At 42.7% G+C, this 22451-nt stretch overlaps 1 protein-coding gene across 1 annotated transcript; it reads right to left on the bottom strand.

Moving 5' to 3' along the window:
* Positions 1-786: 786 nt before the first annotated feature.
* amdhd1 (amidohydrolase domain containing 1) lies at positions 787-21737 on the bottom strand. Its single transcript, XM_048263740.1, is given in 10 exon segments — positions 787-1756; positions 4425-4585; positions 4769-4862; positions 7952-8076; positions 8825-8988; positions 8991-9049; positions 16112-16389; positions 17624-17688; positions 19967-20073; positions 21436-21737. Coding segments are annotated over 10 exon segments (1305 nt in total). The 5' UTR covers positions 21582-21737; the 3' UTR covers positions 787-1650.
* Positions 21738-22451: the final 714 nt, after the last annotated feature.

Here is a 22451-nt window from a genome sequence, read left to right as displayed (position 1 = left end):
GTGCAAATCATGTGCTGTGTTGTGAATACATCGTGCCAATCATGTGTTGTGATCGCGTTCTGCCCAATAAGTGCCTAAAGTGTGTTGCAATATGGCTGCCGAGTGGAGGGACTTGCCTAAAAGGACTTTACAACTCAGCGTAAGATGGCAAACACTCTTAACATGAACCTTCTGTTGCTGCCTGACTCACAGAGGCGGAACACTGCACGTATGTACCTCTTTACGGCGGAACCTGTGCCATTTTGAGATGTATGGGGATATAGATGTTTGTGCTTGCTAAAGTGCCCAGTGATAGCTAGCGCCCCCTCATGGATATCTGCTAAAGTGCCCAGTGATATCAAGAGCCCCCTCATGGATATCTGCTAAAGTGCCAAGTGATATCTAGCGCCCCCTCATGGATATCTGCTAAAGTGTCCAGTGATATCTAGCACCCCCTCATGGATATCTGCTAAAGTGTCCAGTGATATCTAGCGCCCCCTCATGGATATCTGCTAAAGTGTCCAGTGTCATCGCCCACTTATATATATCCACACATCAAGTTAAAGTCTTTTAGCTTGTTTTCTGATGACATAGAAGCTACTGTATGCAAAAAATGTCTGTCAAATACATGCTCAGATGTTATTTTAAAAGCCTATTTACAACCCTATAATTAGGCTGGAGGAAAAATGTCCTATTTCAGCAGATATCTAGCGCCCCCTCATGAATATCATGGATATACACCACATTATGAATAACTAATTGAGCTTTACACTGGCTGTTTGGCCGGTGTTAACCATCACAACAGACTTTAAGCACAGCAACTCTTTATTTGCACTTCGCAAACTGATCAAAACCAGCCACATGATGGGGCACATGGTATCAACAGACATGACATGATGTTGTTGACAGTCCACCGCTACGTAATCCGGTATATCGAGCCCGAACAAAGAGACAGATAGCGTCATCGGTAGAAAGCGTTATTTATATTTCTCCATTTCTGTCTCTGAATATCCTGATCTTATGGTTTTTTGGTCAATATTCTTGATAAAGGCATCTTTTGAAAGCTTGTCTTATGGTCTAACTATTGATATTACCTGTGTGATGTGCACAGACAGAAGGAGTACATGGCAATTCGCCTTTTTGGGGATGTCCACCTGCTCAATTAACTCCCAGGGGGAGGAGTCATTCTGTGTTCTTGAGCCAGGTTCTGCGTTCTTGAGCCTGGATCGGTGTTCTTTAGCCTGGATCTGTGTTCTTGAAACTGGATCTGCATTCTTTTGCCTGGATCTGTGTTCTTGAAACTGGAGCTGTGTTCTTTAGCCTGGATCTTTGTTCCTCAGTCCCACATGTTTGTGTGTTCTACAGGAAGTTCCCCTGATTTACTCAGTCAGTTCAGCTACATCTCCGTCAAACATACTAATGATGATTACTAGCAACTGACTACTAGAGTGCTGCTGGCATGAGAGCTAGTAGCCTGTGCTTTTAGCTCAATTGTCAGCACGCTCAACTCCCAATCCAAGGTGTTGCTGTTGGCGGGTTTGAGGTGGCAAGTGGTGTGTATGTGTGTGTGTGATTGGAGGTTGTGTATGTCCTAGATGCTGTGTCCTGTATGTCCTAGATGCTGTGTGTTTCATGTTTGTCGTAGCTGCTGTGATGTGTGTGTGCGTGTGTTTAGAGGCCAAGTGTGTCCTGGTTGTCATAGACAACCTGCCCTTTGATGACGACATGTTTGATGAGCTCCTGATGACCGCCAAGCTGATAGATCAGATGCTCCCACCTGTCAAACACACCACGCTGTTAGTCAAACTCCTACCTGCCAATCAAACACACCATGCTGTCAGTCAAACTCCCACCTGCCAATCAAACACACCAATCTCAATGAACTCAATGAGTGTGTTCGTACCTGGGAACATTGATAAACAAGTGTGTTTGTGTGTGCGTGCCTGAAAGTGTTGATAATATAATGAGTATCTGTCTGTGTGTGTGTGTGTGTGTGTGTGTGTGTGTGCATGTACATGGAAGCGTTGTTGACAAGCGTGTGTGTGTCTGTGTGTGTGGGTCTATGTGTGTACATGCATGTACATTTTAGCTGGTGTTGCTGGTCTTACATTGCTGGTTTAACTGGTCATGCCAGCTTATGTTGGTCATTCTACCAAACCAGCATGACCATCTTTTATCAACAATGCCAAGCTAGTCACACCAGCATGACCAGCTTCCTCAGTTGGTCACGCCAGCATGTCCACCTGGTGGCCCAACCAGCAACACCAGCAAAGACCAGCAAGACCTGGAAGAAAACCAGCAAAGACCAGCTAAAATCAGCTACCAGCATGATTTCTGGTTTCTGGTTGTTTTTTCAGCAGGGTTGTCACTGCAGTTTGTTCTGAAAGCATTAATAAATGAAAAGCAAAAGTGAGTTAATGCTGATGATAATTATGTCCCCTCCCGTATCATTAAGGAGTTTTGATACCGTTGGCCCTAGCATTCAAACAATTATTAACTCCTGCCTAACTTCTGGCACCGTTCCCTCATGTTTTAAGCATGCGGTCATCCAGCCTCTGCTTAAAAAACCTAACCTGGATACTAAGTGTCTAAAAACCTATCGCCCCATTTCCAAGCTTCCATTTATCTCTAAAAAAGGTTGGAGTTGTGACAAGACAACCTTTTCCATCACTTTAGACTTAAATGAATTATTTGAACCATTTCAGTCAGGTTTCAAAGCTCGTCATAGCACCGAAACAGCTTTGCTAAAGGTGACAAATGATCTGTTAATCACACTAGACTCAAGTGACAGTGCTATCCTGGTTTTATTGGACCTTAGTGCTGCCTTTGATACTGTGGACCATAACACTCTTCTGACCCACCTTGAACAGTGGGTTGGCATCAAAAGTACAGCCTTCAATGGTTCAGCTCTTACTAGAAGCATAGGACTTTCTCAGTATCTCTGTCAGTTCTCATCTACTGCTCCTGTTTCCTATGGTGTCCCCCAAGGGTCTATCCTTGGACCAGTCCTCTTCTGCCTGTATATGCTCCCACTAGGTAACAGTCCTTTCCAGACCTTTGTTATAAATTCACTTGCTTCTTTAAATTTATACATTTCTGTGAGTGATTTTTATGTATGTGAGATGTATGTGCGTATGTGTGTTTGTTGTGTTATGGTTGTATAAGCTACTGGATGCCTAAAATTTCCCTCAGGATGAATAAAGTAACTATCTATCTATCTTTCTATCTATCTATCTTTACCACCTCGAACATGCAGTTCTTTCTGTGAACTGAATGCTGTGTCATCCATTATCCCTTCCTTACTTATATCATCATCTATACACCAGATAAAGATTGTCATGAATGAGTTGGTCTCTAAAAAAAACGTCTTTTGTGTTAGGTCAAACAGAATTCGGTAACACTGTACTTTAGGTTTCTACATAAGAGTGACATCCCTGCTGAAAAAAACAGCTAGAAACCAGCTTATAGGGAAGGACATTGGCTTTAAACAGAGCACATCAGACCCATGTTTTGTAAAATGTAAATCAGGTTTATAGGCCCAGTGTATTTCCGTATACAAGGAATTTGGTCCCTGCATTTATCCCATCCATGAATTAGTGAACACACAGTGAGGTAAAGCACACATTAAGCTGGAGCAGTGAGCTGCCTGCTACGGCGGCGCTCGGGGAGCAGTGAGGGGTAAGGTGCCTTGCTCAAGGGCACTTCAGCCATGGATGTGGGCATGGGAGAACAGTGCTCAACCACTTCCCCCGCCCACATTTTTTTACTACTGGTCGGGGATCGAACCAGCAACCCTTCGGTTACAAGCCCGAAGCCCTAACCTGTAGGCCATGGCTTCCCCTTTTTGAGATCTTGACAGGTGTTAGAGTAGACCAGAGCTGCCAACCCTCACGCATTTGATTGGTGTAAGAGGGCGTGGAGCCAATCAAATGAATGAATCACTCTCAATGTGTGAGCGTTGGCAGCTCTGAGTAGACACTTAACATATTGCTGGAACCCAGGCAGTTATGACTATAGTTTGCAGTGATTAAAGTCACCCAAAATAAAAACAGGGGCGCTCGGTAACCGCTGTGTGTCACAGTCTGCAGTACGGGCTACAGCTTTAGCCACATTCACTCTGGGAGGGATGCAAGCGGCGAACACAGCGCTTCCAAACTCTCTTGGAAGGTAAAACGGTCGTAACTCGTAACATCAAGTGCAAGATGTTAACATCAGGACAGCAGATCGACTCCCTGACTGCGTACTGTCTGCACCAGTCATCACTCGCGTGCACAGCCAGGCCACCGCCTCAGCTTTTCCCGGCTAGTTCACTTCCTGTCTGCTCGGACGAGAGAGAACCCCTCGATATCAACCAAGGAGTTTTGTGCATCCTGGTCTAACCAAGTTTCTGTGAATACCATCAGATTTGAGGTGCGGTACTCAAGTTAGTGTGTGTGTGTGTGTACCTGGGAGAGTTGATGATGATCAGGTCTCCTTGCTTGCCAGGCTCCAGGGACCCATGCGTGTGTGCGGCTCCTAATGCGTATGCTGCATTTATGGTAGCTGCAGCAAGAGCTTCATTCAGAGACAGATGCATGTTCACACACGCCAAGTGCATTACGAGTGGCTTCACACACACACACACACACACACAGAGAGGAGACCAGCTGAACACATTTAAACAGTACTGTAGAAACACATTACACTGAAGAATTTAAACAGCACCATAGCAACCATGCTAATAACCCGACAGATCTAGAAGCTGCTTTGGGCATTTGTGTGTGTGAGTGTGTGAGTGAGTGTGTGTTACCATGGAACAGCAGTAGGCGTTGGGGTTGAAATCGCTGCCCAGTGCGACAATGACTCCAGCATCTAGCATGTCCTGAGCCCTCGGCTGCTTTAGTCTGGAGGGGCATCAGAGTCACACACGCACACACCACACACACACATGTACACACACACACACACACACGTAACACATCAGTCACACGTAAATGTAACACGTTCCATCCGAGTCCCACGTAACACGTTCCATCAGATTAAATATAACACATTCCATCAGAGTCACACGTAAATGTAACACGTTCCATCAGAGTAAACGTAATACGTTCCATCAGAGTCACGCGTAACACGTTCCATCAGAGTAAATGTAACACATTCCATCAGAGTCACATGTAAATGTAACACGTTCCATCAGAGTAAATGTAACACGTTCCATCAGTCACACGTAACACGTTCCATCAGAGTAAATGTAACACGTTCCATCAGAGTAAATGTAACACATTCCATCAGAGTCACACGTAAATGTAACACGTTCTATCAGAGTAAATGTAACACGCTCCAGAGGCACACATAACACGTTCCATCAGAGTAAATGTAACACGCTCCAGAGTCACACATAACACGTTCCATCAGAGTAAAAGTAACATGCAACACGTTCCATCAGAGTAAATGTAACACGTTCCATCACAGTAAATGTAACACGTTCCATCAGTCACACGTAACACGCTCCATCAGTCACACGTAACACGCTCCATCAGAGTAAATGTAACATGTTTAGGGTTGGGTATCGTTTGGGTTTTATCCGATACCGGTCCTAAATCGATACTTTTAAAATGGTGCCGGTGCCAAAACGGTGCCTGAACCGGTACTTTGTTTTTACAATAAAATGGTCTAAAGCATGAATTGCTTTTTTAATTGATAAGACAAATTTGAACATGAAATTTAACTGTTATATTCAATTTACTATCAATATCTCATTGCTCCTACGCATAATACATTTAAATGTTAAAACAGCTTGCCATGGATGCACACACAAGTAAGCTCTGCTTTCAAGTTTACCCAGTGTAGGCGGTTTGCCATAAGGAATGTTAAAACCGCTTGCCATAGAACTGCCAGTCATGGACAACGGCATTTGCAAGCAAGCTATTCTAACAGGGACTTTACTTTCCAGTTAATTCAGTGTGTTCCCAAATGCTTCAAGGAATTTCATGTCTTCCCCCATAACACGCAATAGTTTTGAACATGTTAGGCTACATGTCGGTGTTGAAGTGTTTATATTCCCAGCACTATTAGGCATTTTAGCAGCAACTATGGCTATGCGCTAACACCAGTCAGCTGAGTTTAATTAGCGATAACGTACAGAGATGGTTCCGTAGCCTCTTTGACAGCTCAGTGACATCAGGTATGTAACCTACATATTTATGTTTTTGCCAGCTAACTTTTAACATGATCTTCATATTCATTGTGATGCTATATAGGCCTCATGCACATGAAAGATTAAAGGGAAACTTGGCAGGATGTGGAAAAAAGTAACGATAAAGCACATGGATTTGTTTACAAGCTAGCAAAACGGTTAGCATAAGTTCGGTAGACAATGTGGATGTTACAAGGTAAGAAACACGATTTAAAACAAGTTTCTTGTTTCTCACTTCTCTTTACGGGACGGTAGTCTCAATGTTGCAAGGTTGGTTTTCCGCCTGGGGACGCTAGGGGCAGCAGGAAAAGTCACCATTTTCACCGGAACAGGTCATTTAACCATCCAAATGATTTCTAAACGGGTTTATTACGTTGAAATAATTGCCAAGTTCCCCTTTAATATCATGCCATTATGTTGTTTAGAACAGCATTTCTCAACCTTTGGGTCGCGACCCAAATTTGGGTCGCATGACGTTCTGAAAGGGTCGCGGAATGAATTCCGATTTAAAAAAAATGCTGTCTACAAACTTCCAAGCCCCCATTATAAGATTACGCTATCTGAATCTGATTCTGCACATGATTATACCTACCAATAGTTTTGAACATTCAACCAATCAAATGCTAAGCCTCAGATATTTTATTTCAAATGTAGCCTATCAACATATCCAGCATCACTTATTTTGGCGGCGAGCTACAGGTTGTGAAAGTTGTCAATTACATCAAGCACAGCACAAAGAATGCAAGGTGTTTTCAAGCCTTCTGTCAAGAGATGGGTAGCGGCCACAAACAACTGCTTTATCACGCTGAGGTCTGTTGGTTATCCAGGGGCAAAGTGTTTTACGAGCTCAGAAACGAATTGGCAGCATTTCTAGCGTAGAAAAAGTCAGAGCTGGCAAAACATTTTAACGCACGTATCTCCTATCTTGCTTGACATTTTTGATCATTTGAACACTCTGAATGTGTCATTACAAGGGAAGGGGCACAACAGATTCGAACAAATGAATTCGAATATGTAATCATATTTTTTTTCTCAAACATTGATTTGCGATTGATTTGGTATATTCAAATTTGGGTCGCAGGGGGGAAAAGGTTGAGAACCACTGGTTTAGAACACACCGTGAAATAAAGTTTTCACCTTACAACTTGCTGATAATATTTCAAATAAATGCCAGTTAGCCACATTTTGATAGACTTATGAAAGGATATTGTATTAAAGAAATTGATACTGTTGATGTTGTTTCATAGCCTTTTACTTGTATGTAAGTCCCACTGCTAGATTTTGACAGGAGCTTGTGATAACCGCTTTAAAGTAAGCTCACAATTGGACTCCATAGCGCAAGCTGTCAAACACTGTCCATGTTTTCGCCTACTGTATGTATTGCACCATACATCCAGTGTTTATGTTAGCTAACTGTATCTGGATGTGCTGCTATCAGAGCAAGACGTTAGAGATGGCGCATGACATGCAGTGATGCCTTGTATAAAAAAAAGCAATTTAAGCACCGAAATGAGGCACCGAAATCCACATTATTATTCGATGCAGTTACTACCGTTTGCGTCGGCACCGGTGCCATATTAAAACCGTCATCCATCAGTAAATGTAACATGTTCCATCAGAGTAGCACATGAAGCCGTTGCGCTGATGTCACACAGAGCTCCAAAACAACACTGCAGTCATGGAGTCACTTGTACGAACGTCGATCTCATCGCATCATAAAAGTGCAGTATAGTTCTAACTGTGAACACTCGGTGAACGACAGAGAGGGTGCCTGTGTGTGTGTGTGTGGTTTCGTACCTCAGGATGTAAGCAGTGGTAGGCAGAAGCACAGCGGCTGTTTTTGCCGTTGCCATGGCAGCGATGCCCTCATCAGACACTTCCTCCAAATGACTGACAGCCAACGCTCCTAGCTCCGCCCCCAGCTGCTCAACACAGTACACAGCAGGCAGCACAGGTGTGTGTGTGTGTGTGTGTGTTTTTACTGTTCATTTCATTTTGTTTACATATGCTTCCCCTTGGGCTCGTCACTCAGAAACATGATGTCTTTATTTCTATGGTGACAATACACTGGTTTACCTGCTTGTTAAATCCTCAGATCCTAGTTTGCTGAATTTCCTGAATAACTGTCTGTGTGATATCAAAACATGGATGTCAAACAATTTTCAGCTAAACTCAGACGAAACACAGATCCTCAGACATCTATGAGTTATCAGAGAAATAACAATGGAACATTACACAGTAGAGCTGACCACTGAAGCTAAACTCATGTCATGTCATTGGATCCTGGGGAGGATCCAGCGTGATGGGAACCAATTAACTGCCCTGTAGTGTAAGGTGTTTAAAGATTTGAACCGATTAACTGCCCTGTAGTGTGAGGTGTTCAAAGATTTGAAGACTCTTAGTGGTCCTAAGAGATCCTGACCCCCGAATGTAGGATATATTGGTAGAAGACCTTAAGGGAAGAATCCATTGGTGGTCATTTCGTTTACATCTTCTTCCCGAGAAGTGATACATTCATGTTCATTCAATATTATTCTGGTTTCTCTATCCTTGAATTGTGTGTGTGTGTGTGTGTGATCTGGTGTGTGTCTGTGTGTGTGTTATCTGGTGTGTGTATGTTATCTGGTGTGTGTGTGTGTGTGTGTTTTATTTGTTGTGTGTGTGTGATACCTCAGCTGCTTTCATGGGATGGAGTTCGTCTCCGTGGAAGTTGATGTTGAGGCCCATGCTGCGTCCGGCGGAGAGGATCTTGCGTGTGGCGTCCAGCTCAAACACGCCCTTCTCACAGAACACGTCGATGTTGTCCACAGACACCTCCCCCGACACACACAGTCCTGTAGCTGGGGGAGCTGCTCCTCCAAAACACCACGCAACGCCTCCTCCTGAGTCTTACCTCTACACACACACACACACACATAATCACATACATGTACACACACACACACACACACATAATCATACATGTACACACACACACACACACAAAATCACATACATGTACACACACACAATCACATACATGTACACACATAGAATCACACACACACACACACACACACAATCACATACATGTACACACACACATCACACACACAATCACATACATGTACACAAACCCACAATAACATACATGTACACACACACAATCACATACATGTAAACACACACACACAATCACATACATGTACACACACAGAGACACACAAATGCGCACAAACACATGCACACAAATTCACACATTTGCACATGAGGACATAGACACACACACGCGCATTCACAGACACACACACACATGTGAGATAGCCCTCTGTGTGTGTGTATGTTGGCGTTACCTGGGCACTATTGGTTGTTGAGATAACAAGAGTGTGTGTGTCTGGCAGAGGTGGGACAAAAATCCTGAATTTCCATGACCAATCAGGAAATTAAAACAAGGGTATTGAAAAAACAGGTAGGGCTAACACCAACCACTCAAGCAAGTAGTAAGCCTAATGGAAAACGCTAATAACTCAATAAACACCAATGCTGCGTGGTAAACGGTATTTGTATTAATGTATTTTTTTCACACATGACAATCAAGCAAGTCTCAAGTCTTAACCTTCAAGTCTCAAGCAAGTCATAGTCATTTTTTTGTGACAATCAAGCAAGTCAAGTCCAGTCAAAGCCAAATAATACAAATTCATGATGATTTACCCACGTTTTAATTTTTCAAAATAAGCAGTAAGCTAGTTATGAACTGCTGGAGTTTTATTTGTAACAAACAAATAGACATTGCATTCATTCAAGCCACATACATCTGAACGGTTTATAGAATAAGATGAAATGTATACGAATAAAAATAAATGTATTTCAAGTAGACCTATTATAAAATAGCCTATTATTGTTTCTATATGCCTCAAATATTAAGCTACAGCAAATCATGAAAATATATTTAAACAGTTCAAGTTATACCCGTCATCTCCAGGGACCCAATAATGTTGAAAAAGTGAACTAATCAATGAATCATGCCGCCAACGTCACTGCCAAACTTTGACCAGCGCGACAGCGCAATGGGTTTTAGCAGGGTTTAGGACTGTCAACATGTGCAGTGGTGGACAGTAACGAAGTAGATGTAATTCGTTCCTGTACTTAATTAACATATCTGTATCTGTACTTTACTCAAGTATTTATATTTGGTGATACTTTATACTTTTACTCCACTACATTTCTAAGTGAAAGATTTATTAAAACCTCTCGTTCCATTTTACCAAAGCGAATCGTAATGAGAGGTCAAAGCAAAGATTATATTACTGATTGCTCCTTCTTAAGACTCTCTGGTCACAGCCAGTGCACAATCACGCACCAATCAGGGCTCAGCTAGCAATTTGCTCTGAAGTCCTTTCGATTTCGTCAGTTTCGTTCGTTTGATGAGACGTGTGCGGGACAGCTAGGTTGAATTCATTACGCAAAGCATTTTGCAGGATGATGCTCATGCTTACTTAAAGAAGCCCTATGCAACAATTTTAGCAAAAATTACCTTAATTATGCAGGTTGAAAGTTGTTCTGATGGTTCTACAACACTTTTTGGGTCGTTTGGTGGGTGCTTCGCCTCTCTCCCTAGTGCTTCTCCGCGGAAAAAAACGAATATGCAACTTTCTGGTCGCGGTCCGAACACATCCGGATGTGACTCAGCGGAAGTATCCAATCGCGCCTCGAAAATGTAGTCAGATTGTAGTTTCTAAGAAGACTGCAAAACGGACTCCGACTTGTGTGTTTGCTCAACCGTTTTATTGTGAGCCCTGTATGAAACAGCGTTAATAGGAATAGGAATGCAAGGATTTTTACAGGCTTTTCCCAAATCACGGAAGAAACGTCGACGCAGCGGTATAGTAGCAAATAATCAGGCAAGTCTTATTTAAATAACCTCCTGGTGCACTTACAAACTTTCTAATGCCTCGTTATTGGACTAAAGGTCATAGTTGTACTACTGCAGAAGTTTCGTACCATTCAGGGCATTATTAGTGGGGTAATTTACGAGATAAAAGTTGGTTCCATCACGACTGCAGAACGTCATTAGTTTCTGACAGCGCTACTCGACCAAGGGAAAAAAGGATCTGGGAGGGTGTTTGGCTCGGGGTCATGGTGCAAAGAACCCTAGGGTGAAATTACTCCGAACCATCGCTTTAAATGTCTTCTCTGCCTGCCGAAGAACAATATTATATCCTCGTTCAAGAATTCTCCCTCGAATTTAAAGAAACATGTGAGGTAAGTGATTTTCATTCTGGTAGGTTTGATGACTAGCAACCGAATTATTTTAAATTTAACCCACATTGTCTGCATTGTGTGTTTGGCTAAATTAGTTTAGCAGCTACGCCAGCTTAGCTTATTACACGGCTCTTCTTAATGCTGTTGAATGCTCCCTTCTGGGCCTTCCTAGCGTTCGGTAGTCAATTCTTTGACTGCTGTCAAGCAAAGTGGTCTTTTTGTTCAAAAGAATGTTTAAGTTTGTTGTCTTTGGCGAAGTAGCCTGCCTTAATTTCTCAGCAGAAAACGGTTAAAAATGGTAGGTAAACAAATAGCAAAGTTTATGTTTTGTTTTCGTTTTGGCAAGTAGCCATAAGCAGGATAATGTATAAGCAAGTTGAATGCATTTTGACTTGCTTTAAATGCATGGTATAGCGCATAAGGAATTGGCTGTTGAAATTTGCTAGGCTATTAAAAGAAATCCCCTAATTTCGAGTTCACCTTTTAAAGATCACCTCTGATTAAAGGAAAATTCCGGTATTTAGCACTTTGAGTCCCTTTTCTGGTTTGTTTTGGATGAACTAGAGTGGTGGAGACTGAAATTTTGACGATTGGTCCTGTCTCGACCTTTCTGACTCTTTCTGTTTTGAATCGCCTTTGACTGCTCAGGGTGGCTGCCAACAGGCATACTGTAGAAGGCTACTCAAACATGTCCTAAAACAACCCTTAACGTTCATTTTCAAAACTGTGCAACTCACCGAGTGGTTAGTGGTGTTCGTTGATGTTCCAAAACAAGTAGCGTAGTGAAATACAGTTTCTGTCGTGTTTTATTTGGCATTTTGTAAAATCCCATTGATTTCTGTTGGAAGACTCATTGCACATTAATATTACTGCGCCACCGTCTATGCTTCAGGTTCAAATATTGAGCGGAAGTTTATACACGTTTGTGAGGTGTCTGAATAAATAGTTCCACAATAGGCCTAGCAAATAAGACGACTGGAAATCATACATTGCGCCGATATATTTGCTTTTAATAGTCAACGAACTCCACGAACCACTCGGTGAGTTGCACAGTTTTGAAAACGAACGTTAAGGGTTGTTTTAGGACATGTTTGAGTAGCCTACAGTATGCCTGTTGGCAGCCATCCTGAGCAGTCAAAGGCGATTCAAAACGAGTCAGAAAAGACAGGACCAATCGTCAAAATTTCGGTGTCCGAAATCTGGTGTCCGGTGTCAGGGACTTAAAGTGCTAAAAAACGGAATTTTCCTTTAATATATAAACATACAGTGTAGCCAAGATCTAGGAAATGCAAAAATGTTTATTTTATTTATTAATGGGAGTAGCCTATGTGGACATGTTGTTAAAGGGAAACTTGGCAGGATTTCCGCCTCTGCTGGAGAAATTGTGCATTATGCTATTTCAAACTGTGGAAAAAGGTAACGATAAAGCACATGGATTTGTTTACAAGCTAGCAAAACGGTTAGCATAAGTTTGGCAGACAATGTATATGTTACAAGGTAAGAAACACGATTTAAAAACGAGTTTCTTGTTTCTCACTTCTCTTTTCGGGACGGTTCGCAATGTTGCAATGGGGACGTAGCTAGCAGCGGGAAAAGTCACCATTTTCACCGGAACAGGTCATTTAACCATCCAAATGATTTCTAAACGGGTTTATTACGTTGAAATAGTTGCCAAGTTCCCCTTTAATGGTTGGATTTTTAATGTTTTTTTCAGAGAAAGCATGCAAGTTTTGTGGATAGGTATGACGCTTTAACTGCCCCACGCAAAAGAAAAGCAAAGAACCAAGACGCACCTTCAACTTTCAAACAGTTAAAGTTAGGTGAGACAAAGGTAGTTTCTCAAAGAAATGTGGATCATGCTGTTTTGAATTTTGTAATTCAGAGTCTCCAGCCCTTTAGTGTGGTAGAGCAGCCATCATTTCAAGATCTCTTGCAAGATTTTCAGCCCAATGCCTCTCTGATGTCCAGGACCACCTTGTGACGCAAGATAGATGAGGCTGCAATTGTGATGAAGAGGAACATCAAAGAAGCTATGGACAAAGTCGATTTTATTGCTACGACAACAGATTGTTGGAGCCCAAGGCGGGTTGATCCCAATAGCCTAGAGAGGTGTTCAGTGGCGCTAGCATGCAAGCAGCTCAAAGGTGCACACACTTTTGACATCTTGGCTAATTCCTTAAATGAGATACACTCAGAATTTGGCATACAGAACAAGATAACCCGAACTACTACGGACAACGGGTCCAATTTCTTAAAGGCATTCCGAATGTACAGAGAACAAGATGAAAACAACAATTCTCCTTCAGATGAGTCTGAAGATGATGGTGATGAGGACCAGGAGTGTGATGGGGTTGAAGTGGATTTTGTTGAAGTCACATCTATCTTAAATGAAGATGATGGTTTGCAATTCCAACTCCCTAAGCATCATAGATGCGCCTGTCACTCACAAGCAACCTCAAACGATGCGTGCAAAAGGTTGTCTAGATCAGCTTTTTCAAAATGTTATGGACTATGGAACAAATGAGGGAGATCTTCTACTGCTGCAGAGCTTATAGAGAATGTGTGTCAAAATTCAGCTTTTCTGTCCCAACGCAACAAGGTGGAATTCTTTGTTTCTTGCTGTCGAGAAAATCCTACGAATTGTTAAAGATCATGGAGAAGGAGCTCTAAGAACTGTATTCACTTCACTCAAGTTGCCTATGTAAGTATTGTTTTTGGAGTTTTTAAATTCATGTATTGCTTTAGACAGCTGATCAATATCACGGTACGATAAGTTATTGTTTTGTCACAAGCCCTACTCCAGAGGCCTATAAATGTCACTTTGTAAATCTCCCCTCCCCCACTCACACACACATGCAGAATTAACCGTATGATCACATTAATTGATAAATTGCTGTTGTATGAATCTGCTAGGCTGAGTCCAGTCGAGATCGCCTTTTTGGAGGATGCCAATGTAACCTGCGTTGTGTTGAACCTGCGCGATTCAGTCCTGCACACGCCCGGACTCGAACCCAGGCTGCTGAACAGCAGCACCTCGGATGCGGAGGGCTGGCATCGCGCACTAACAATTGAGCCAATAGCCCAGGCTACTGGCTCACATGCCAGCAGCACTCGAGGCGTCGGGGAGTGAGGTTTACCGTCATAAAACTAGGTAAGACTACATTAGTAATCCAGTTTTGTGTCAGAAAAGTATTTAAAGTTAGATTCACAGAAACAAAAAACCAAAACACTTTAAAAAGTTTACAAGCTCAAGGAAGACCTTTCACATCAATCGCCAGCTAATGGCTCCAGTGCATCAGATGATGAGGTCTTCTTTGCAAGCATGAAGACATCTGATGGTCAGGAAAATATTAAACAATTAGAAGGCTACCTTGCCTCAAAGGTAGACCACAAGGATATATTGAAGTCGAACCCTGTAGTGTGTAAGTTATCTCTTTACCAGCTTCAGCCGCTTGTGAGCGTCTATTAAGCACAGCTGGGCTGATTTTTAGTCCACGGCGGGCAAGGCTGAATGCAAAAAAAATTGAGAATCAGCTCCTGAAGCGAAATAAGAAATATTTCAACTTTAGTAAATAGTGAACAGCTCTGCCTTTTTAGGCTTGCTGTTTTAGCATGCCACTACACACAGAGACATACACACAAAGACACAGGCACACACACAGAAACACATACACACACACACACACACACACACACACACACACACACACACATACAGACAGACTCACAAAGACACACACACACACACATGCAGACACAGACAGACACACACACAGAGAGAGACATACACACAAAGACACAGACACACACACACAGACACACACACACACAGAAACACACACACACACGTTCTCCACAGCCAAAGAGATAAATAGAGAGAGAGAGAGAATAAGGGATACAAAGGAGAGAAGAAAGACACACCCAGAGAAAACGGATGAAAAAAGGAGAGACAGGGCCAGATGTATGTGTTTTGTGTCCACGTCAGGCATATTTTATTCGCAAAAAGCACGTAAAAGCATGGCGAGGTATGTAAACAGGCCGCACTGAGGAAAAAGCGCAGACTGCCTGTCGTGGGAGCTGCAAATGGCTATTTGCGCTTTTCCGTGTCATGCATATGCATTCATAGGAGGGTCAGGGAAAAGTGGGAGTATCGCGCAAACACAGGAGACGACAAGTGCTAATAGCATTGATTAGGTATTCCGCCATATGTATGAAATACCGCATGTCTGTTTTGTGGTGAAAAACTTGCGCCTGTTAAAAGCAGGTATAATCAAAATCGCGGTTGAATGCGTCAATTAGAGAAACTTTTAGAGACAGCTGAATAAGTATTCAGAGCATCAGTTTTCTTCATTGTGCAATAAATAGTTCAAGTATTTTTAAGTAGATTAGTAGAACTACTAGGCCTACTCTGTATGTCGCTGCTCATTGACATCTTATTATCATGTATGATCGCTAAAGTTTGTTTCTTTTTAATGTCACAATTGGTTAACTATTCAACTGCGCTTGTGGTTCAGCTGTGGGCACGCAATTAGCTTTGCAGAGGGGGCGGGGAAACAACTAGATATGATAGTAATATGTAATAACACATCCAACACAGATCAAGATCACCTCAAACAGAAAGATATGTGTGTGTTGTATGTGTGTGTGTGTGCGTGCGCGTGTGTGTGCCTGTGTGTGTATGTGTGTGTTGTATGTGGGTGCGTGTGTGTGTGTTACCTGGGCACTGCGTGCGCTCCGCAGTAGGTTGCGGAGATGCCGATGGGGTGTGTGTGTCGTGCGGCGTGGATGGTGCGCAGCATGGTCATCTCGGTGTGTGTGTCTAGCCCGTAGCCGCTCTTGCACTCCACCAGCGTAGTCCCGGCCCGCAGCATGCGCGTCAGACGGCCCATTAGCGCCCCCTGCAGGACCCCCTCAGACGCGCGCCGGGTTTGCTCCACCGTGAAGTGGATCCCTCCACCTGCTTTGTGCACCTCCATATAGGTAGCACCAGCCAGCTGCACACACACACGCACACACCACCAACACACACACATGCATACACACACACACACCCCAAACCACCAATACACACACACACACACCCCAAACCACCAACACACACACACCCCAAATCACCAACACACATACACACTCGTCATGTTTATATTAAAGCTGAGGACGGCAGAAACTCATCAGGATTATATCGTAATATATATACACACACACACATACAAACACACATACACACTCATCAGGTTTATATCATAATATATAGACACACAAACACACATACACACACAAACACACATACACACTCATCAGGTTTATATCATAATATACACACACACACACACAAACACACCTACACACTCATCAGGTGTGGATCAAAGGCATGATAAAGTAAAGGGTCTAACAGCCTGTGGCCTGATAAATTAATTTTGGCGATTTTGGCGACCATCCCTTTAAACTGCATTCCAACGTGTAAGGAGTGCACCATATCGGATATCTGCCAACATTCCATATTCCGATATTTTCATTTTGAACATTTACTGATAGAGATAACAATATGTACCAGATCAATATACTGATCTTTTTTTATTTCCATTTACGATCTCCTGTGTGATAATTAATGTATTGATCGTATTGTGATTCTGTGTGATAATTAATGTATTGATCGTATTGTGATTTATGTGTGATAATTAATGTATTGATCTTATTGTGATTCTGTGTGATAGTTACTGTAATGTATTGATCTTATTGTGATTCTGTGTGATAATTAATGTATTGATCTTATTGTGATTCTGTGTAATAATTAATGTATCAATCTTATTGTGATTCTGTGTGATTTAATGTATTGATCTTATTGTGATTCTGTGTGATAGTTAAAGTATTGTTCTTATTGTGTTGGCCTAGTTGTAGGTGTACCAGACAGAAAAAATTCCTTTCACTGCATTTTGCATCATGTCACACGTCTCAAGATGATTTAGAATTCTGAGATAGAGAAAGAAAGGGAGTGATAGAGAGGGAGTGATGTAGAGAGGGAGATAGAGAGAGAGGGAGTGAAGGAGAGAGAGAAAGTGATGGAGAGAGGGAGGGAGTGATGGAGAGAAAGTGATGGAGAGATAGAAAGTGATGGAGAGAGGGAGAAAGTGATGGAGAGATAGAGAGAGAAAGTGATGGAGAGATAAAGAGAGGGAATGATGGAGAGAGAGAGAGGAGAGATAAATAGAGATGGAGAGATGTGCTGACCTTCATGGCAAACTCGTGGACTCTGTCTCCAGCCCAGACTGGGTGTGTGTGTGCATCCACCAGCCCTGCAACACAGGGTTTACACACACACACGCACACACACACACACACAATTTTCAAACTTAGGGTTTATGTGCGCGTACACATGTACACACAGACACACACATGCATAGACTTTCTAAACCTTGGGTTTACCGTACATACTGTACACGTACATGCACACACACACATACACACACCCAACATACACACACAAAACACATGCACACACTCACACACTGTCATGTGGTGTGTGAATGTAAACCCTAGGGTTGAAAAGTGTGTGTGTGTATGTAAACCCTAGGTTTGAAAAGGTATGTGTGTACTGTATGTGTGATCCCAACTAAGACAGTTGTTTCTTATCCCAACAATAAGCCTTGGATATCTAAAGAACTGAAAAATCTACTAAGGGAAACATTTTAATAGTGGTGACAAGAGTGCATATGCTGAAATTAGGAAGGTTGTGCGAGCTGAAATTGCTAAGGCTAAACTTCAGTACAAAAGTAGAATTGAGTCCAAATTCAATGAGTCTGATCTCAGGTCTGTGTGGAATGGCATGAAACTAATGACAGGCCTAAATAAAGGCAACAACACTGTGTCCTTGAATGGGTTTAATTCTGATGAGCAGCTAGCAAATGAATTAAACAGTTTTATATGAGATTTTCTAACAGTGATTTTTGTGCGAGAATCAGTCACATTAGTGACAATTTGGTCAGTGACTCCTCTGCTTTTGATCTTGATGTCTCCAAGGTCAAATCATTATTTAAACAAACCAAGGTTAGGAAAAGTCCCTGCCCTAACAACATTAGTGGTCGAGTTCTCAAGTCTTGTGCTGGCCAGTTAAGTGAGATCTTCAAAGTGATTTTCACTCATTCACTCCAGACTCAAACAGTGCTAAAGATTTGGAAACACTCTACAATCATTCCTGTGGCTAAGTGTGAGAACCCCAAGGTCTTAAATGACTTTCGACCTGTAGCTCTCACCTCATTTGGTGGTGAAGACCTTTGAGAAGTTGGTGAAGCAGGAGTTACTGAGACAGGTGGAGGAACAGTTAGATCCCCTCCAGTTTGCATATAGGGCTAGCAGAGGTGTTGAGGATGCAATACTTACATTGTTAAATTCCCTTTATCAACATCTGGATACCTCAAAAACTCAGGCTCCTTTTTATCGACTTCTCTTTAGCGTTTAATACCATTCTGCCCTACCTGTTGGCTGAGAAACTTCAGGCTCTTTTTAACTTGAGCCCTAACTTAATTGGCTGGATACTGGACTTTTCTGTCAAATAGGTCACAGTGTGTTAGGGTTAATGGTGTCTTATCCTCAAAAGTCCTTTCTTCCACAGGCTCAACACAGGGTTGTGTTCTTTCACCATTGCTTTTTATTTTATACACAAATGACTGTAGGAGTAAGTATGAGAATAGGCACTGCATGAAATTTGCAGATGAGACTGTTATAGTGAGCCTTCTGAACAATGATGAGGTGGGGCATAGTCCTGATGATTTCATTGCTTGGTGTGAAAACTTGTATCTGTCTATCAATGTTTCCAAGAAAAAGGATATGATTATTGATTTCCGTAGAACACAGCACAATGTTTCTCAAACTGTTATTCAGAACATGAATGTTGAGATAGTAGATGAATATAAATATTTAGGAACCATATTGACAGCAAACTATCTTTTGAGAGCAACACAGATGCTGCCTGTAAAAAGGCCCAACAGAGACTTTTCTTTTTGGGGAAAATGAAATCATTTAGTGTGTGCAGGACTCTGATGACTTTGTTTTGGGTACAGCTACCACAGCTCCAGCATGTATATGATAATAGGGTCAGGGGTAAGGCTAACCACATTTTAAACTGCCCTGATCACCCACTTTTTGGGGAGTTTAATCTACTTCCCTCAGGTCACCGTTTTAGGTTACCTCTATTAAGAACTAGACGTGCCAGGGATTGTTTTATTCCTGTGAAATAAAATCAGGAACCTGAATTTACTTGACTGATTTTGTGATTATTTATTTACTTATTTATTTTGTCCATGTTGATAACGACAGATGTACCTGTGTACTGTCCAATTGGATTCGGGCATTGGTTATTTAGGGGAAGGAGTGTCTCCATTGTTGTTGTGTGTCCTGTGCTGTTGTTGTGTGTCCTGTGCTGTGTTGTCAATGTTGTTGGCATCTGCCGGTGCTTTTTCTGTGTATGTGTTTTAGACATCCTGCTGCACACTAAATTTCCTTTTCTAAGGATAAATAAAGTGAAACTTGAAACTTGATGTAAACCCTAGTTTTGTGTGTCTGTGTGTTACTCACCAGGGATGACACACAGGCCTGATACGTCCAGAACTTTCTCAAAGGAGGAGCCATTAAACTGCTCATCAATCTCCTTAGCTCCGCCCACTGCCTTCACCAGACCATCACTACAGCAAGGCAAGATTTGTACACACAGAGGTCATACACACACTCCTGCAGCATGCACACGCACGCACACACACACGAGCACGCGTACGCACACACACACACAAGCACGCACACACATTATTGAACACATGGACAGGGATTACCTGCAATACCTTCATGGACCGCTAGAGGGCCCCAGAGCGCTGCCTCAAGGGTTTCGGGCTCTGGACTGTCTAAAGTGGCCAGTTTGGGCTCTGGACTGTCTAAAGTGGCCAGTTTGGGCTCTGGACTGTCTAAAGTGGCCAGAAATCTCTGTTGTTCACAGCATGATGTAAATAAAGAGGAATTGCCCTGAGGAGTTAGATCACCACTGGGGCTAAATCTGAGGAGTTAGTTCACCACTGGGGAGGAGTTAGTTCACCACAGGGGCTAAATCTGAGGAGTTCGATCACCACTGGGGCTAAATCTGAGGAGTTAGATCACCACAGGGGCTAAATCTGAGTTAGTTTACCACTGGGGAGGAGTTAGTTCACCACAGGGGCTAAATCTGAGGAGTTAGATCACCACTGGGGCTAAATCTGAGGAGTTAGTTCACCACTGGGGGTAAATCTGAGGATTTAGTTCACCACTGGGACTAAATCTGAGGAGTTAGATCACCACAGGGGCTAAATCTGAGGAGTTAGTTTACCACTGGGGATAAATCTGAGGAGTTAGTTCACCACTGGGGATAAAATCTGAGGACTTAGTTCACCACTGGGGCTAAATCTATTTCAATCCCACAATCTTGCAGCCCACACACACACACCATGTAACATCTTACACACACACACAACACATAACATCCTACACACAAACCACACATAACATTCACACGCACCCCGTAACATCCACACACACACACAACATGTAACATCCTACACACACACACACCACGTAACATCCTACACACACACACACCATGTAACATCCACACACACACACACCACGTAACATCCACACACACACATACACCACGTGACATCCACACACACCACACACACAACACGTACTGTAACATCCTACACACACACCATCACACACCACCAAGGCTTTGAACTGGTTCACGGAACAAAAACCAGAACATTTTGATGTTTTGCTAGGAACAGAAACGAAACCAGAAACTGTTCAACTTTTTATGTTCCGGAACAGAATCGTTTATCTAAAATAATTGTATTTTTTTCGTTCTTTGACAAGATTTCTGTGCAAAATGACTCGGTGAGGTTCACTTCCGTTCACTCATCGGGAGAAATGTAATAGAGCTTGGATGTGTGTGTGAGTTAGGCTACTCACTGTCCAATAACCGTCGTTGGTGTGTATGTGGGTGTGTGTCTGAGGCTACTTACTGTCCGATGACCAGACTTGCGTGCTCGATGACGGCCAGATTTTGCATCCCGTCCTTGAGGAGAAATCTCTGGCCCTCGTTGCAGACCACCACCATCTGTCTGGCATTTTGCACCAGCAGCCTAAAGTCTGTGGACACTTTGGACATTTGGAGGATGGACAGACTGCGAGGGAGACAAGTACTGACACACGCAGAGACGCAGTGAACTACTGACACACGCAGAGATGCAGAGAAGTCCAGAGACAGGGAGAAACACGTCCAGACACAGAGTGGCCAGAAGATTATTTGGAGAGTGTGTGTGTGTGTGAGTGGTTTTTGATTATTTGGAGACTCGGATGGAAAGAGTCCGAACAAAGGTCCTCCAGCCCCTGTGGTAATGATTAACTGCCCAAACTCTACACCTAAAACCATGCAGGTGTGTGTGTGTGTGTGTGTGTGTGTGTGTGTGTGAGTGAGAGAGAGAGAGTACCCCTGTAATGACTAACCAACCTAACAGCACATAACATTTTTCCTAAAAAAAATACACAATGTAGCTTTAAAGAAACTGGGATCCACTTGGTCTTTATTGACACAGATCTCTTGCAAATGTGCTGACACGTTTTCATTGGGTTCACACATTTCTCACACCCTTGTGCAAAACAGTTAACACAGATGTCATTCAACGAGCCCAAACTCTATTGGTGTCCCTGTGCTACACATATTAATTATTTTTTACTCAATACATTTAGTCTTGAAAAAAATGGCGCAGACAAACCAAAGAGTTGACACAAGCGATACAGGTTTTGCTTGATCGCTTTAATGCTTGTGTCAACTCTGACATCACATCAGTGAGGTGTGTGTGTGTATGAGAGGAGGAGGTGTGTGTGTGTGTGTGTGTGTGTGTGTGTGTGTGTTTGTGTGTGTATGAGAGAGGAGTGTGTGTGTGTGTGACGAGGAGTGAGGTGTGTGTGTGTGTGTGTGTGTGTATGAGAGAGGAGTAAGGTGTGTTTGTGTGGGTATGAGAGAGGAGTGGTGTGT

The sequence above is a fragment of the Alosa alosa genome, chromosome 14 (assembly GCF_017589495.1).
Source record: "Alosa alosa isolate M-15738 ecotype Scorff River chromosome 14, AALO_Geno_1.1, whole genome shotgun sequence".
Lineage (NCBI taxonomy): Eukaryota > Metazoa > Chordata > Actinopteri > Clupeiformes > Clupeidae > Alosa > Alosa alosa.
The sequence above is the reverse complement of the archived record's forward strand: the minus strand, read 5'-3'. Positions and strand labels throughout refer to the sequence as shown.